The 18,526-nt window shown below is 56.0% G+C and overlaps 1 protein-coding gene across 10 annotated transcripts in view; it reads left to right on the top strand.

Annotated features, from left to right (window-relative positions):
- Window positions 1-7,226, top strand: part of NF2 (NF2, moesin-ezrin-radixin like (MERLIN) tumor suppressor) — an 80,652-nt gene extending 73,426 nt beyond the window's left edge. For all 10 annotated transcript variants that reach the window (XM_045458111.1, XM_045458112.1, XM_045458114.1 and 7 more), the window contains one exon: window positions 4,271-7,226. In XM_045458111.1, coding sequence (XP_045314067.1) covers window positions 4,271-4,321 — 51 coding nt within the window. In that variant the 3' untranslated portion in view covers window positions 4,322-7,226. The remainder of the gene's footprint in view (window positions 1-4,270) is intronic.
- The last annotated feature ends 11,300 nt before the right edge of the window (window positions 7,227-18,526 follow it).

Here is an 18,526-nt window from a genome sequence, read left to right as displayed (position 1 = left end):
CAAGCTGTATAGATCTGCAGCAGAGAAAGCAAAGGAAGTTTGTCTCCTCAGAAAGGAATTGGATTAGTGACAGACTTGAACAGCCGGTTCAGTCAAGAGAGAACTTAATTCCTCCTGTATTATTCACACGGCTGATTTTAATCAGATGTGAAGAGACAGCTGGAAGAGAGAAGCGGGTCAGCCCAGTGCCTGGTGAGGAAACTTCATGTTCTTTTAGTCATCTTTAGGGAACTGGCAAGAGCACTGCAGGATGGAGGCTTTGTGCAGGGCCTCTGTGGTTTATGGCTTCCCGAAGGAGCCGGCGGGACTGCCGGGAGCCCCAGGGTTGGCCCTTGTCTGGATTCAGTGTGAGTTTTGAGCGGTGCGTGGCAGACACAGTCACTAGTCGTGTCCAGGCAGAGCTCTAGCTGTTTGTCCTTAGAAGGAATCAGAAAGGTGGACCAGATTCAGCAGGTCCCAGAATGATGTAGCCATTGTCTGCAAGGCCCTGCTTGTCTCTCCACGTCCCAGGCTTTTCCGCTTCACCACCTACTTAAATTCAGAGGAGACCTTTTTTTCCGACAAGCTTGGAGATAGGCCATGGCAGTGTAGTCCCCCCCCATGGCAGTGTAGGACCCCACACCATGTGCCCTCGGGGAATTCCCCTTTGTTCCCAGAGGCGCTGCCTCCCCCACCCGGCAAGTCGGGCCAGAGGGCACAGAGGGTTATTGTCGATCATCAAACAGAGTGCAGGGTTGGGTGGGGCGGGGGGGGGGGGTACTGGGGAGACTGGCTTCAGTTCTCACAGTGTGACCTGCAGGAGGTGAGGCCTTCGTCAGGCCATCTCCATGGCACCTTTGCTGTGCTGTGAGCAGAGAGCCGGGCCTGTCGCTGAGCAAGAAGGCAGACCAAACACTGACACAGGTTTGTACACCTTAAAGCATGGGAGGGCGGCAGGGAAACCAGGACACTTGTTAGCTGATTTTCATGAGCACACAAAGACCCACAGAGCCAGTTTGTTTTATGAAGGGCTCGCTTTGTGCCATTTCCTCTGAGCCTTCCCCTTCTCTCTTAGGAATACCCCTGCCTGTAGCTGTACTGTAAACGTGACAGTTAGTGAGCTTTCTAGAAACAGCAGGTGGTGACAGATCCCACAGGTGAGAGGAGCCAGGCTGAAGGCAGCTTGACAGATGCTATTGGCGGTGCCCCGGGGGCCCTCCTGACCTCTGCCCCTGGGCTTCTGAGTTCTCGCCCAGTGCAGACCCTCCTCTCACCGCCTGCTTCCCCCACCCGCTTTCCTGCACGAGCACAGGGAGAGCTGGCTGGCTCCAGAGGAGGACATCTTGATGTCTAAGATAAAGGATGCTGCTGAGGGGGTGGGGGGAGCAGGCAGAGGCCGTGGTGGGAACTGGAAGGGTTCCAGCCGCAGACAGTGCACTTGTGCAATAATTTCCCCTGACAGCAGGGTCCCTAATGGAATTAGGACCGCCAGGAATTACACAGTAAAGGTAAAAGGCAGGGGCAGTGGTAGCCAGATCCGCCTGTGGGCCACAGCGGGAGGCTCCCAGTGTCCTCAGCGTCCACGGTCACGTCAGCCACCTCTGTCTGGTGGGTCTGCCTGTTCCTATAGCAGCCTGGTGCCTTATGGAGGATTGTGGTACTCTCTCCTCTTGCCGAGGCCACATGTCTGCGGTGCTTTCCTACTTCTACATGGCCAGAGTATTTGATTTTGCTCCAAACCTTTCCTCGGGCTGGGGTACCACTTGTGCTTTTGTGAGATAAGAGGTCAGGCTGAGCCCCTGTCGTGCAGCGTGGGGTGGGGTGGGGATCCAGGGAAGCATCTTACCCACCCGAAGAGGGCTTTGCATCCCAACAAACACATGCTTGAATAACTGGAATCTGGCACTGCCAGAGCTGCCAAAACCTTCCCCTGGCACCTCGAGGGGACAGCCAGCACGCAGCTTGGGTAGAGGATCCAGGAATTCTTGGAGCCAACACTGTACAAATGGGCAGAAGGCTCTCAGAGGCCCCCACAGCCTGGGCTTCCTGCCTGGGGAAGTGGCCAGGCCTCTCAGGGCCATCCTCTCGCCCTGCCTTGGAGGCCACGAAGGCCAGCACAGTGCATGCCCCTGCCTTCTGTACCCCCTCTAGCCTACACTCTGCCCTGCGCCCCCACTGGAAGGAGAGGAGCCAAAGCTGGGGTTAGGGGAAGAAATGTGATTCTGCGATTGGTGCTAACAGCTGTTGGGTTCTCCGTGAGCATCAGGCATGGTGCTGACTGCTTCGCAGTGCTTCCCATTTACCCTCCGTGTCCCCCTATGAGGAAGGGGTGCCATTGCCCCACTTCACCGTAGGGAGCTGAGGCCACAGTGAGTGAGTGACCTGCCCAGGAACATCCAACTGGTCAGCGGCTTTAGGTCAGGCAGCCTGGCTGGAGCTGTCTGTGACTCAGTGTGTGGAAGGGCTGTGGGCATCTCCCTGTCCCCTGTTGGTGCCTCGTCCCCCCGAGGAGCCAGCCAGAGGTCTTCTCGGGAGCGTGGAAGAAATCTAAGTGGAGACATTGGGTTTCACACCTTTTGATTTAAACTCTCCAGCAAGAGGATTTTGTCTCAGTGATTCTTAGGTTCTCTTTCTTTCCCGGTTAACATCATGAGTCCCATTATCACAGAGCACATAACCCGCAGCCGTTCTCCTCTGACTGCATTTAGGGAGAAACCCATCCAGACTTGGCTCCCTTCTAGAGGGAGTTCCATTTAAGCAAAGAAATGAAAGCTCTCTCCATTCCCATTAGAGCTGGGCTTTCCAGAGGGCTTCTGAAATTGGTTCCACTGATGAAGACAGCCCAGACGCGTCCCTGCACTCAGCTTGTTAGTCAGGAACTTCAAGGCCACAAGATTTGGCAAGGTTTAAAGAGCCAGCTCTCAAGCTGTCTCATTTGAGCACACTGACGCCGCCTGTGTTTGATGGAGAAGGGATCGGTTTTGAGCTTCCCTCCCCCACCCTTTAGAGAGGCAAGATGGTACCAAGGACTTTTCAGATTTAGAGACTGCCAGAGGTCCAGGGAATGGGCCAGACCATCCAACCCACTTCCATGGTTTAACTGCAGAGGAAAGAGGCTCAGAGAAGTCAAGGGTGTCCACTGAGGCCACACAGCGAGCTGGTGACGGAAAAGAATTAGTGTCCGGGCCTTCTTAGCCTCGTGTGGAGCTCTTGCCTTTCCCATGCATCACACCATTTCCTTAAGAGCCTACATCTTACTCATTCAACAAACATTGTTTGAGCTGCTACTAGGTGTGAAGCAGTAAGCTAAGTGGGTTTGGGGGATATGAAGATGAACACTATGTGCTCTGTGTCCACCTTCCCTGAAAACACTCCTTTACGAAGTTCAGGAGCTGGATGTGGAATACACAGTCTCACCCAAACTGGTGATTTCCGGAGGGGGAGCAGGTGCTGGAAAGTGTCCGTGCCAGATGCTTCTGTTTGGGGAGATCCTGGGAAGTGGCCTACAGAGTCTCAGGGGCTGAGGGTTCAGCAATTCTGGAGGGTCACAGATTCTAGTGCCTTTTCTACCATGCCAAGAGCTCAACCCCTGATCCTGCCTGTCTGCATCTTCCCAGCCCTGTGCTTCTTAGGGCAGCATCCTTCCTGGGAAGGCCTTAAGTTTCCAGACAGAGGACTGCCCCTTGGGGACTGTTCCCCTTGCCCGAACCAGCCCCAACCAGAAAGCTCATTGCCTCCCAGCTTGTAGATGCAAACCCCCTGTGAGCTGCCAGGTCATGGGCAAGTCTGCTATAGGGCTACCTGGGGAGCCAGGAGTGGGAGGGACACTCTCCTCCTTGTCTGACACAGGCCTGCCTTGCCTGAGGCTTGTGTTGCCAAGCTGGTCCTCTGAGCCCTGGAGAGGACGAGCATCCCAGGCTGGCGCCACCGCAGACGGAGCCCCACAGAAGCATCTTAGACACTCTCGTAGACGAGAATGTGAGAATCTCTTACAGTGTCCAGGGAGCTCCTGCCCTCTGTGAAAAGATGATGTTGATGACATTTTCCTGCTGACATGCTTCTGTCCACCAGCCATCCCTCCTGGCATGTCCTCATTTGTCACTTCCTAATTTGAGTTCTTGGGCAAATCTGGAAACTTATTTGGGATTGGCCGCCAGCTCCTTGAATATCTATCTGAGCAGCCTTCCCTTCCTCTCCAAACCAGCCCTGAGGTTAGTCCCCAAGGCAGGATGGCACCTGTCATAAAAGCAGAAATCCAGCGCCCTTCAACTTCTTCTCTGCTTCCTTGCAGCTCACCTTGCAGAGCGCCAAGTCCCGAGTGGCCTTCTTTGAAGAGCTCTAGCAGGTGCCCAGCCAGCCCAGGATCTGTCACACCTGCTGCTCCCGGCACCAGAGGGATGGGTCAGACACCGTGGGAGTCATCATAGGTGGGCTGGCTGGGGGCTTCCATGGGAGCTCTGGAACTTTTCCCAGCTGAGTGGAGAGCCCAGCCCCCTTCATGTGCAATTGCCTTGAACTGTGACCTGCAGAGAGCTCTCTCGTGGGGTTCTAGTTCATTTTAAACATTTTAAAGAAGTATTTGTCTTTCCTCATCTAATGTGGGGTTCCAAACTTCCTTTGTCAAAGGCACCCTGGGGTCTATGTCTCACTGTCCAGTGCTGACCTCCCGAGCCCCGGGGAGTGAAGTGTGCAGGAGCCCTGGAGACAGGGAGCCTGGTGCCACCGCCCCCACCCCACCCTGGCTCCAGAACGTTCATCTCCTCCACTGGTGAGGAACTGGCATGCGAAGAAGTGTGGCCCACCCGAGCGCAGGCCCAGAGCGGCCTGCCTGCCAGCCTGCCTGCTACATATCGTCGGTGAGCTGGCCTGTGGCTCCTGACAAGCCACGCGATGTGTCCTCAGCCCGCCACCCCCCTGCCCCCCCGCCGGAGGCTGCGCTCTGGCTGCCAGCTGGTGGAGAATGGGAAAGGCAGCTGTGACTAGGGGAAGACTTTAGGCAGGAGCTGTGATGAGGGGTCGGCTGCCAGAAGAGGGGCCGGGGGCCCAGCAGAACAGAGTAGGAATCTCCTCCATACAGAACGCTCGCTGCCTTCCTCTTGCCACCGCAGACCAGGGTTCGAGAGGCAGGCGGGAGCTGCGTGTCTTTCTCACCGCCCTTCAGCCTTAGTCTCTCCTGCCTGTGGCGGGCCACCGGGGGACTCCCCGGTCACGCTGTAGTCAGCACCTGGTAGCCTGGCTGGGACTCTGTGGCCCCACAGGTACTTCTCACTCAGTCTGTGGCCTCAGTCTGTGTTGCTGCCTGAATCACCTTTCCTCCTGGGCCATATGCCAGCAAGCCCTTCCTAAGCCTTGATTGTACCGGGCCTCCTTTGGGTGTTGCCCTTTAGGGGCAGACAGCCCTTTATTTTTTTTTTCCCCCTTGGGCCATGTGGGGTCCCGTGTGCTCCTCCCAGCACAAGCCAGATGCACAAGCCAGGTGTCCACTCGCCATCGGTGCTCTGCACCTGCTGATGCACAGCCCCCTTCCACTCGGGCGGCAGCGGGTCACGGAGCCACTCCCATAGCACCACGCTCCTTTGTTTGGGGCCACTTTCTTGCCCTTCCTTTTCTCCATGGTTTGGTGGTGCTGCTGTGACCTGCCAGCCATTCGGATCCTTCCAGTGGGGCTGTTATGCAGAGCAGGAGATAAAGTCAGAACCAGTGAAAAGAGGCTTATTAAGTGAGGACACGTGAGGGCCTGGAGATGTCCTGAGAGCAGAGGTGTCTCTGGCAATCCTATGTGGTTTTGAGAAACTTAGAAGCTCACGGAGATCCTGCCTTTTTTCCACGGTCAGGCTGACCTAACGGTGTCCCAGGCTGGCCAGCCCCCTTTTGGGCCCCCTTGCCCTGAGGAAGCCAGCCCTGTGTGTCACTCAAACCCCTTAGGTTATACAGGGTGGGACTCCACATCTGGATGCTCAGTGTAGATGGCTGTGGCTGAGAGAGTTTCCTTATGTCTCCCTGTCCCTCAAAAGCCTCTTCCCCTGAGATGCGGTCACAGTGAGGGGAGTCCTAAGGCATCTGTAATGTAGGGCCTGGCTCTTGTGTTGAGGCTTTGTCTCTCCAGGCACACCACCCATCCCTGAATTTCCATGACGAGTTACTTTCCTCCTGACCTGTAAATTTAATCTGTAACAGTGGCTGTGGGCACAGGAGCATGGTGGTGGTTTATATAAATGTTGTCGGGCTTTGTTTTTTTTTTATTATTTAACTGCTGTGTGTGTGTTCCAAGTCCGGGAAATGCCGAGCCATGTGGCCACGAGGGAGCCAGCTGGCATCTGAGCTGTGGCAGGAGCACCGTCGGGCCCGAGAGCCGACTCAGGAGGGCCAGCAGAGCCTCGCTCCTCCAGGAACACTTCAGCTCTCCTTGGAGGCGGGAGCTGGCGCGTACCTCCCAAAGACGGGTAGGCGGAGAGGATGGTGGCCTTTAGAAAAGTCCTGCGCCACAGTGGAAGGAAACAGAATAAAAGAGGAGCTTGGTTTTCAGGGACTTGTGCCGAGGCTCAGGTGACTGTGTTCTTTTCAAGTGAACATTTTTAGGGCATGGGAGCTTATCAAGTCAGGAAGCCTCCACTGAGGGCATGGCCTGGCCACAATTATTTCATTACAAGCGCTTCTGATGGTTCTTGGGCTGCCCAGCTAGTGACACTCCGTAAGGCTAGGGTGTTGGCCCTTAGCGGTTCTGTCTACACAGACAGACCTGACCGTTCGCCCTGACCGAGGCCCCACCTCAGTCCCAGCAGTGCTCTGACCTGTGACATCAGCTCAGTTATTCATGTACCCACCAGGCCCCACTAGACAATACCCCATGGCATTACATAACACTTCTTAAGTGACTGTGTTTTGTAAGCCTGGGGACAAGCTTCTCTCTCCCTCTTTTCTCTTTCAAATCAAAACAGCAAATCCAGAGTCTGACAACCAGGACGGTGACTAAGTGTTGCTCGCTGACAGGGCTAGGGCCTTGCAGCCCCCAGAGGGTCCACCTCAGTGGGGAGACAGCCTCTTCCAGCTGCCCTGGGGCCAGGCGAGCCCCTCGTGGGCTTCCAGAGAAGCTCCATCCGTTTTCAAAGATGTCAAACCTCACTCGTTCCAGTGGGGCCTGGGTCTTACCTCCTGTCAGGGCCAGACCATGGAAGGCTATTTTCTATTCCGGGGATTGTTGTAATTTAAATGATTGTTTTAATAAAAATTCTAAGCTGTCAAAAGTGTCTTGGGCTTCCTTGGTTTGCTAGATGCCCTAGTCACTGAGGCGGCAAGCTGGGCTGGGTGGTAGGGCCGACTCTTGGGGGCTCTGAGGAGACGGGACCTCTGCCCTCCCTGACTGCCCAGCACCCCAACTCCGGCCCCGTGTCACTGGTGATAGAAGGATCACCTTTTCCAGGCCGATGACAGCACCCCTTACTCTACCTTCACCTGGGAACACTCTTCCTTTGTCCTGTGGGCACTCAGGGTCATGGAGCAGTCCCTGGACAGGGTCCCAGTGCCAGTTTACTCTCCACACCCCCTGCCTGTCCTCAATTCCAGACCTGAAAACTAGGGTGCTGGACCAGGCAACCCTTCAGGGTGCCTCTGCTTGCTTCCAGGTGTCCCCGTTCTGGGCTCTGGAAGGTGGGGGGGGGGGGGGCTTGCAGAGCCCACAGGGCGCTGGGCACTGGCTGTGGAACAGATGAGGCCAGCTGTTGCCACAGGGCCACACGACTCACACTTGGGGTTGGGAAGCATTGCTGTGGAGCTTACGTTTTTTTGTTCTGTTTCTATTTTTTCAATCAATAAAATCCTTTAAGACCACAACTACTATAGGATAATTCTATCTCAAATCATGCAGCCTAAAATGAAAGATTCCAGTGGCACAATGTGTTATCAGGACTTCTCAGGGACCACAGTGCTGCCTGCCACGAGTCAGAATACATTTCAGGTCTCCATTGTACAGGCCAATCACGAAAATAACCTAACAGAATATGCAAAAATTTCCAGGAGTCAGAGGTAAATACAGTTTTTTTTATATATTTTGGAAAGATATGTTTGAAATTGTAAAGTTAGAAAATTGCAAAATTTGAGGCACCTGGCTGGCTCAGTTAAGCATCTGACTTCAGCTCAGGTCATAATCTCACAGTTTATGGGTTTGAGTCCCGCATCAGGCTGTGTGCTGACAGCTCAGAGCCTGGATGGAGCCTACTCTGAATTCTGGGTTTCCCTCTCTCTCTCCCCCTACCCTGCTTGCGAAGCTCACTCTCAAAATATAACCATTAGCAAAAAATTTTTTTTTAAATTGCAACATTTTATAGGCAATATTTTGTTAGTTTTCAATTTATAGAATTGGTAACTAATTAGACTATTAGATAAATAATATGAAGCTGCTTCATTTCTTAAAAATGTAGATTATGAGGGTGCCTGGGTGGCTCAGTTGGTTAAGCATCCTGACTCCTGGTTTTGGCTCAGGTCATGATCTCACGGTCTGTGAGTGTGAGCTCCATCGGGCTCTGCGCTGTCAGTGCGGATCCTGCTTGGGATTCTCTCTCTCCTCCCTCCTGCCCCTCCCCTGCTCGTGCTTGTGCTCTCTCTCAAGATAAATAAGCTTTTTTAAAAAATGTAGATTATGTTATCTTCAGTGATTGGAAATTCCTATGTAGTGTGAGCCAGAGAAAGTAATTCATAAATACTGATCACTTGAAGATGCCCAGACAATATTTTTACTTGACTTTTTTTTTTTTTTTAATTTTTTTTTTTTTTCAACGTTTATTTATTTTTTTTGGGACAGAGAGAGACAGAGCATGAACGGGGGAGGGGCAGAGAGAGAGGGAGACACAGAATCGGAAACAGGCTCCAGGCTCTGAGCCATCAGCCCAGAGCCCGACGCGGGGCTCGAACTCACGGACCGCGAGATCGTGACCTGGCTGAAGTCGGACGCTTAACCGACTGCGCCACCCAGGCGCCCCTTTACTTGACTTTTTAAAACCAACCACTGACTGCCAAAAGATAGGAATACGTTCATACAGATCCCAAGGTCTCCATCAAGTGGGGTTAGAACCAATAATGTTGCCTGGTATTTTGGTACTGAGGAGACCAGTTGAGTTCTCTGCTTTTTTAAAATTTGTTTTGATGGTGCTGTAAACCCAAAGCTGCTGGCCAGACCTGCATGCTTAATGTTAGCGTTTGCAGCCTGGTCCCATGGGGTCCCTGAGCAGCTCCTTCTGACCTCCCTGCCAGCACTTGGTCCTTTGCGTTTGGTCGTCGCCTGAGAGCTGAGTGCCTGGCAGCTGTTCCCAGGGCTGCCCACCTCAGAAGCCTTTGCTTTGGAGGAATGGATAGGGAGCCACCCACGGAGAAGGATGAATCCTAGCAGTAGGACTCTGGGTGGAAAGGTATTGGTGTAACCGTGTCGAATCCAATTTCTTGCACGTCTGAGGAAGAGAAAGTTGAGCCATCTGCATATCCGGTGTCTTCCCCTCAGACAGCCCAGGCCAGAGATACCAAGGGCTCCTCTCCCCTCTTGGCCGCGACGGGGCTCCCTGGCAGCCTGTCATTACTGCATTATGGCAGGTTGCTGCGGCCACAGTCCCGGCTCTGGTGGGGAGTCCGGAGCTCGCTTACGGGGAGCCGGCTCAGGGCCCTTCATCAGCACTGCGAGCACCTGAATTGACTCACTCAGAGAGGAACCCTCGCCGTGTTCTCTCCCGGTTCCCACTTGATGCCCGTCTCACTGGGGCCATAGCCCCAGAATAGCACCTGGCATGTTGCCTGTGAGCCGAAGAAATCAAGACATCTCTTGAAGAGTGCCGCAGTCAGAGCAGCAAGAGCCTGCCTCGCCCTCCGCTAAGCCGCACGCTCGCTCCTGGCTCCCCCTTTCCTGCAGGGCCAGACGCTTTGCTCCCCTCTCTGAAAAGAGGGTGGACAAGAATGTCTCTGGGTACCTCTGGGGTGTTGTCAGAATAACGTGAGGAACAGATGCAAAAAGTACTCTGATTTCTAAGAAAAAAGGGGTGAGGAGACGTGGCAGTATCGCCATTATTCACAAGCAATAGGAACGGCGCGCGTGAAGAAGCCAATTTTTTTCCTTCCACCCAGCCGTGGAGAAGGCTAAGGAGACCACACAGCTGAAGGCTTCAGTCCTTTCTGACTTGGAACTCAGACCTGGGTTCAAATCCCTCCTCAGCGGCTTGCCAGCCCTGTGACCCGAGGCAAGGGTTTTGTGGGGATCGATAAGAGAGCTCTAAGCACAGTGCCACTTGGTGACGATGGCTCTTTATCTGGCTGCTTCTTTGTGGGGGTAGGGGTGGGCGGTGCGGGAGGAGGCAGAGAAAAGAGCAGTGGTGACCCAGAGGAAGCCCCGGCTCAGAAGGGTCAAGCCCACTGGCGGCCCCCACGTGGGCCCCATCCCTCCACCTGCACCGGGAGCTTAATGAACCTGCATGTGGCCTGTTTGTCCTCGCTGTGTTTGCCCAGTGCCAGCTGCAAAGCCCCAGAGATGATAGATAACCCAGGCTTGGGCTGCATGGAAAGGATGTTCTGGATTTGTCACATTAATACCTGCTGCTCCCGTCAATAATTTACTGGAGGCTCAGGGTGGGAAAGGGGCTGGGTGGGCAGTGCTAGCTCTGCACCTGGAGCTCTTCCCGAGCCTGTGGGTGCCTGGGCTGTAAAAACCCAACCTCAGACACCAGGGAGGCATGACAGTGACCTAATTTTCTCTTATCAGGCATAAGGAAGAAGTCCCCATGGAGTCTTGCCCATTTCCAATATAAATAATGTAATTCCCCCGCCTGCCTGCTAGGGGAGGAAGGGGCAGTCTTTGATCTGAAGGAATTAAGTCAGTAAACAAAAGGGAAGAAGGCTGCGGAGGTGTCTCCTTACGAGCACCTGCTGTGCCATTTGCCCTGAGAGACTGGAGTGAAATTCAGACAAGTAGAAGTGGATCCGTGGGGGTAGCCTCGCTCCCACCCACTGTCCCGGATCTCCCTGAAGACTCCCTTTGTCCCCAGCTGAGCCCAGAGACACCTTCCCAGGGCCCCTGCTGCAGCCAGCCCCGTGCAGTGCGTGATGTCCCCCACCCCACCCTCCCTGGACTGGCCCAGCTGCGACCCTGGGCAGTTTTCAAAGGAGGATAATTCTGGGGGAAATAGGTGAGCCAATTGGGCTCAATCTGGGTTAGGCAGCTTAACCCAGGGACCCCGGGCTGGAGAAGGGCACTACCTCTCCTCCCATGGGATGAAGGGGCCTGTGGCTGGCAGAGCCACCTGGACTGTGTCCCACAGAGGACCACTCAGGCTCCCAGCCTGCATTTCAGGAGAGCAGGCCTTGGAGTCTGGTCCCTCAGAGGTTGTCTGCTTGCAGCTGGGCAGCCTTGAGTAAGTCTCTCCACTTTCTGGGCTTCCAAATTCTTGGCTATAAAAGGTCAGGTTTGGACAAGAGGAACTCTGGGGCCCTTTCTTGTTCCAATCGTCTCCGAATATCATGTTTCTATTTTTTTTAAGATTATTTATTTATTTAGAGACAGAGAGGGAGGGAGAACGAGTTGGGGAGAGGCAGAGAGAAAGGGAGAGAAAGAATCTCTAGCAGGCTCCACAGTGTCAGCGTGGAGCCCAATGCAGGGCTTGAACTCATGAACCCTGAGATCATGACCTGATCAGAGATTAAGAGTCAGATGCTTTGCTGACTGAGCCACCCACGCGCCCCTTGAATATCATGTTTCTAAAGGAATTCCTCAGGCTGGTCTCCCCAAGGCCCTGTCAAACCAGTTTCACCCCGCAGGGAGCCCGGCAGCCATGGGCCACTGGCCAAGACCTGGGTGAACCAGGTGCCCTGCACAGACAGCCAGGTCCGCCCTGTCCCTTCTCTTAGCCCCCACGCTCCTCTGGCACAAATGATGGAGCGGCCAGTGGTGGTGCCAGCACCTGAATTAACGTGAAGGGCAGGCCGTGGGCACCAGGACGGGGCTGGCATCGCCACCCTGGGCTTTCCCGCTGCATCCTCTCGAGCAGTGCCCCGGGGAGAGGATGAGGTGGCAGGAGCCTCACCATTGCACCGTGGCGGCTGCTCTGCCCCGAAGCCCCGTGGGGACCTCCCTTCTTTGCCCACGCCTACATCCCTCCCCCAGCCTCCTGCTCCCAGCCTGAAGTTCCTGAAGCTGAATCTATTAAGTCCTTCATATTAGCCAGCAACGGGGGAAACAACCCTCTTTCATCTTAACTGGAGTGAATTTGCATTAACACCTGGGGAGTTCTGTTTGCCTTGAGAAAGCACATTGCTATTCTGAGCTGCACACGCTGCGGAGTTAGTCGCAGTATCCTATTCTTTTATTAATACGGCTTTTCTCTCCTCCCTCCTCTTTCCCGTGGAAGGGGGAGAGCGGCTGGGGATGCCAGGGCTCCCCGCCCCACGTAGGAACATCCCGGCAAACGCGAGAAGGGGGAGCATCTTTTCCCAACAAGGCAGGCCTGTGAGCTGCCCGCTGTTCCTAGAGGCCATCCGGCTCCAGAGACAGCACCCTCCCCAGCCCAAACCCAGGACCCCCATTTGCCAGTCTCTGCTGTGGCCTGTCCCAGCTGTGGAGAGGCCTGGTAAGGCAGTGGTTGCATAGATGCGGCCCGCCTCAGGGAGCTCCTTGGGCAGCCGTGGGGGCCAGGAGATGCAGAGAACTCGGGGATGGCTCCCACAGGGCTGAGGGGCCCCAGCAGTCACTCTGTGAGAGTCACAGCATTATAGGCAGGCCTGGCTCAGGGGCTGCTGTGTGTCTGCCCCAGGGGCACTGCTCCAGACCCTCCGGCAGCAGGACTGGCATCAGCCACCGCACGTCCTGTCAGCCAGTAGCTCATCCATGCCACTTAGGGTGGTTACACCTAGGAGATGTTGAGTCTAGGTTGGGTGTGGGTTGGGCAGATCTTGGTCTTCAGAAGGAGGTTGCAGGAGAGAAAGAGGGCACAGGGGAGGGAACAGCCCTCGCCCCTCGGCCCTTCTTGCTTCCTAGTCTTTCAGGAGGCCCAGCGCCTACCCAAGTCCAGACCTAGAATGGACATGCGCCCCCTGTCTCCCTCCCCACAGTACTCATGGGCCCAGATTCGAAGGCTGAGGGCTGCTGAGAGTCCAAGATGAGCAGAGGAATGGCCACACCCCCAGACTACCCCCCACCCCACCTCCTGCTTCCTGGCAATCCCAGGAGTTGGGGAAGGGGAGGCAGATGCAGGGAAGACAGGTGGGCCAGGCCCCATCTCCTCTGGGGTGGGGAGCTGAACAGAGACAGGGTCCCTTGAGGACTGTAGGTGGCACAGCAGAGCTGGAGTAGGGGTGGGGGTGTCCAGTTTCCAGTACTGCCTGGAGGAGAGGGCTTGGTCTCTCTACCCTCATGCTCCTCCCCTGCATGATGGAATCAGCTCCCACTGACCACAGGGTGATCATGGGGGAATGAATGGGGTCACAAGATACCAGGTTCTGAGCGAGTGCCTGCCGCAGTGAGAGTTTATTAAACAAGGCCGGCCGCTGTGCCGTTATAGCTATTAGCTTGTTCCTGACTCAGTTATCAAAGGAGACAGCTCAGGGCAGCAGGGGCTGTCCTGGGCCAGGAGGGGATCTCCCAGAGCTCAGCCTCCCACTTGTGTGCCCTGGGAAGCTGTGCCTCCCTCCAGACCATCCTGAACTTACCCCAATGAAAAGAGGGGTGGGATGTGGCCCATGGTGTGCAGAGACCTCCCAGCACTGGGGCTCAAGCCTTTGTGGATTGACAGCCGGAGAGGGGCTGGTGGTTGCAAATGTCCCTGAGTGGGTGACAGCTGCAGCTGGCTGGTACAACCCCTTGGGACTTGGGGGTGGGGAGTGTCTGGAGGGTCTGGGAACCCTGAGCCAGCGTCAGCATTCCATGGGCATCCCCAGCCCCTCTGGCAGCCTGCACGCCCCTACCCTCGACTGGGCCCATGCCAGGTGCCACGGCTACTCTCTCCAGTGACATTTACCAGCTGGGAAGTGGCCACTGAAACATGAAATCAGTACCAGCCTGGGGCTAACCCACTTCATTACAGCCGGCTCTGCTCCACTGGGTAGGTCAGCATAGGCCAAGCACTGCCCCTCCCTGAGCCCCCCAGCTTGCTGTGGCCAGTCCAGCACCAGGCCTGGCTCAGGAGAGCAGGCTCTAGCACCCCACCCCAGCACCAACCCTGTCTGCCTGGGGTCAGGGCCACAAAGTCCCCTGAACACCTGCTCTGACCAGGCACTAAGGAGTGTGAAAATAATAGCAGTGATGTTTGCCTTGGGATACTTGGTCTCTCTCTTTGATCCTCAGCGGCCCCAGGAGGGCTGCATTCACCACAATACACACCAGGGCCCCATTTGTGGCGGTAGCTCCCAGGTAGATCCTTTATCTGGTGGCATCTCGAGGCCCCACGAGAGCCCCGTGCTGTCCCACTGCCCTCATGTGAGCTGGTGGGAGACTGAGGCTCAGGAGTGCCCATCCGACCTCTCTGCCTGGGATCGTTCTGCTTCTCAGCTTCAGAGGAGAGTCTCTCCCTCTGGCCCAGCTCAGAGTAGATGAAACAGACCCCCCCCCCCCCCACCCCTTACATTACCTGCGGGTGGCCACAGACCTTCTGAGGGGCTCCGCAGTGGGACCAAGCCCAGGGCAGGACAGGTGTGGGAGGGGCTGTCTGAGGAAGGGATCAGATTCTGGGAGGAGAGGCTATAGCCCTGGCCCTCGCCCCTGCAGCACAGGAGGAACTGGGGATTCTGGGTTGGGCTTAGCTCCGCTGGGGTACATGTGCCCACTCATTCCTGAGCCCCCAACTTGGCAGCTCCTCATTGAACCATACCCAGCCAGGATATGTGGCCCTGTGAAAGCGGAAAGAGCGCAAGTCCTGGACGTACATGTGGGCTCGGCCTGTTCCCAGCTGGGGGTCTCCAAGCCAGTCACCTTAGCGCTTAGCGTTTCTTGAAGCTAGAAAATGGAGTCACTGATGTCCGCCTTGGATGAGTAAATGAGACAGTGCACCTTCAGTGCCCAGCACTGGGCCTGGCACCGAGTGTGCCCCGTGACTGCCAGGGAGCATTCACTCCCTGAAGGGATGCTATGGTGACATATCCTTGTTTATGCAGCACGTTGGGTGCAAAACTCAGTCCTGATCCACCTGCGACTTCCAGAGTATCTGGGGAAAGCAGGCGGCCCAAACCTTCTTGTCTGATTTCCCCGGCACAGAGTCTGGCACTGAGTAGGTAGGTGCTCAGTACATATTTGCTGAATGCAGGAAAGGGTCTCTGTTTCCCCCTCCGTGGAGTGAGGATCTTAATGCCCCCAGGATCTTACTCCACTCCCTAGGCTATTGTGCTAGCATTTGGGTGAAATGCTAGCTCAGAAAGTGTTTGCTTTTATAATTAAAATGCTGAGGGGGGACGCCTTGACTTCCTGCTGGGAGAAAGTCTGGGGCGTGATGGCCCCCCCCCCCCAACCCCTGCCAGCTGGTTGGGTCAGCTGAGCTGTAATCACCAGGGGCCTGGTCATCACTCAGCCACACCCTCCCCCAGCCCCTCTGGCCCAGAGGAGCATCCATCAACGTCTCCTTCCCCCTAATGCCCAGACAATGAGCCAGTACCCCCTGAATCCGCTGGCCCTACCACTGGGAGCCCCTGCTGCCTCCTCCTCCCCTGCCAGCTGGAGGAGCAGAGGCCAGGGAAGGGGCGCATGGAGCCTCGTCTCCATGAATCCTCTTCTGGGCGAGAGGGCACGGCTGTGTCCCCGTTTTATGGATGAAGACACTGGCTCCCAGAAGCCAGAGACTTACCCAGGGTCACAGAAGTGAGTCCCAGAGCTGTCACTCAAACACTGGTTGGTCTGGCCCCAGAGTCCCCACTTTTAATTCCTGCCACCCTCCTCCAGACTTCAATTCCTCCCCCACCTCCCCTACCGAGCATGAGAGAACTGCAGACTTCCTGAAGTTTCGGGCCCCACAGGGGCTGCCAGAGGGGTTGCCGCCTGCTCTTCCCATCCCAGCATCCCAGGGACAGCATGATGAATGAGGATCTCATTGGGGGCAGGTGCGACACACCCACACACCCGCAGACCAACCGGTTGGGTGATGGATCTTTCCTTCCTCTCCCTTCCCCAGGGGCTCAGCTCCATCTGGTCAGGCGCAGCGCCAGGCTGATGGATAGGCCACCCACTGGGCCACCCTAACTGCAGCCGCCACCCACATCCCCGCTGCTGCACGCCAGGGTCAGGAGGGCAGCTCTGCAGCCCCTCGTTCGGTCATTCAACAATCACACACTTACTGAGGGCCTACTATGTGCTGGGACACAGAGCAAGCGAGACAAACCGGGAAACCAGCTGTCACCCTCCAATGTAACCAAATGTGGTCGGGGGGCAAATAAAGGGTGGCTATGAGGGCCAGAGGAGGCCTCTGGCCAGACCTGAGGGACCAGGGTGATGGCAGAGGCAGCAGCTTCTACAAAGTCCTGGAAGCGAGGAAGGGCAAGACATGCTCAAGCAGCTGGGACAAGTTCAGGACACTTACGGCCTGGAGCTGGGATAGGGGCAGGGGTCCAGGGGAGGCGGAGTGATAAGGAGCCAGAGTCAGGTCGGCACTTCCAAAAGACCCTGTTGCCTGGAAGGAGGGGGCCTGCTGAGGGTCTGCAGAAATTCAGGAGCAGAAGAGAGGGTCCCGGTGGTGGGACTGGAAGAGACAGAAAAGGGGAGGATGTGAAAGATGCCAGAGCCAACAGCCAGGGTGACGGTATTAGCCCCACTTCACAGATGGTACTGAGCCTCAGTTTGGGGAAGGACTCGTCCAAGGTCACACAAGGAGGGAGAGGCAGAGCTGGACTAGAGATGCAGTTGCATGATGGCCAGTGGTCCCCAAAACCCCGGCCTCCAAGCCTTGTCCCCAGACTCAGCTTGGCCGGGTGCTGTAGCCCGAGGACACCCTCCACCAGCACAGGCACCACCTCATTCAGGGAGGCAGCTGTCCCCTTCGTGCTGCCACAGACCGGAGCCAGGCAAGAAATATCACATCATTAAAATGACAAATCCCTTCACTAACTGAACTGGAAGGCCCGTCTCCCTGCCTCAGATCCCTTCAGCCTCCCTCTCCCCACAACCCCCGGCTCATCTCCCCTCCCAGACTGGCAGGAGAGCACGCTGGGACCACCGCCTCGTCCCTGAGCTGACCTTGGGTCTCAGCCCTCCAGCAGCCCTTCCTCCTCCCCTTACCTGTCCCCTGGCCCCAGAGGAGCTGGGGAGGCTGCTCTATTCTATAGGTGAGGAAGCAGGCCCCAAGGAGGGGACAGTGAGGCCCTCCAGCTGGGGCTCCCTCCTTCACAAGGGTACTGGCCATCAGTCCCCCAGTTAGCAGCAGGGGGCTGCCCCAAGTGACCCCAAAGGCCCATCCAACCCTGGGATTCCATGATCCCACCCTGTCACTATGCAGAAGAACAAGTCCAGAGCAAGCCCAACATTCCAGAATAGGGCCTGTGATCTGGGCAGAGCCTTTCTTCAGGGCCAAACTCGTGTCCCACCTTGTGAGGTGGACAGGGCAAGGGGTGTTCTCTTGGATTTACAGGCAGGAATCCCGGTAGCCTTAGGCAGGCAGCCGCCCTCAGTTTCCCCACTGACAATGGGGGGCCAACACTGTCCCTTTTTTATATATATAATTTTTTTGTTTATTTATTTATTGAGAGAGAGACATAGAGAGGAAGCACAAGCACAAGCTGGGGAAGGACAAAGAGAGGGAGACACAGAATCAGAAGCAGGCTCTAGTCTCCGAGTTGTCAGCACAGAGCCCAACGGAGCTCGAACTCACCAACCGTGAGATCATGACCTGAGCTGAAGTCAGACTGTTAACTGACTGAGCCACCCAGGCGCCCCGACACGATTCCTTTTGATTAAAGCTGAGACCGAGCTTGTATAGGACCTGGTGGGTGTTGACTGAGCACATGTCTTTCCTCATACCCACTGACATATGTCAACATCTCATCTATGCCCGAGTGTACAGAGAGGCCCACATGTGCAAAGTGCACTGCCCACATAGATGCGTGCAGTGCCCACACTGCTCTGCCCTGGCCCTGGGTTCTTGGGGCCCAGGCGTTAAGACCTCTACATGTGCATATCAGCCTCCACACATGTGCACACACCAGGTCTGACATGACCACATGCACCCGTGCATGCCCACACCCCCTCACACATCCACCAGACCTGTCCGTGTACATCTGCGTCACATGCCAATAGCCGTTGGGAGACCCACGTGAAGTCCGTGCTCCTCTGGGGAGCAGGGCAGGTGAACAGATGCCAGGAGACGCCGCCTGGCCCTGCAGGCAGCCCCGGTTCCCAGAATGACCCTCCCCCCTACTCCCCATCCCTCCTCCAGGACCAGCCAGCAAGGACATGCCGTCCACCCGCGTCCTGGTCTCCTTGGACGCAGACAGAGCCCATGGCGGTGTCTGGCGCATCCTGACTTGGCCGAAGCAACCGCATTGCACCCCTGTCCCCCAGTCCCCTTCCCCGTGCTCAGCACTGTCCACCTGCTAGGCAGCTGCATGG

The sequence above is a fragment of the Leopardus geoffroyi genome, chromosome D3, assembly GCF_018350155.1.
Source record: "Leopardus geoffroyi isolate Oge1 chromosome D3, O.geoffroyi_Oge1_pat1.0, whole genome shotgun sequence".
NCBI lineage: Eukaryota > Metazoa > Chordata > Mammalia > Carnivora > Felidae > Leopardus > Leopardus geoffroyi.
This window is presented reverse-complemented; position numbering and strand designations above follow the sequence as displayed.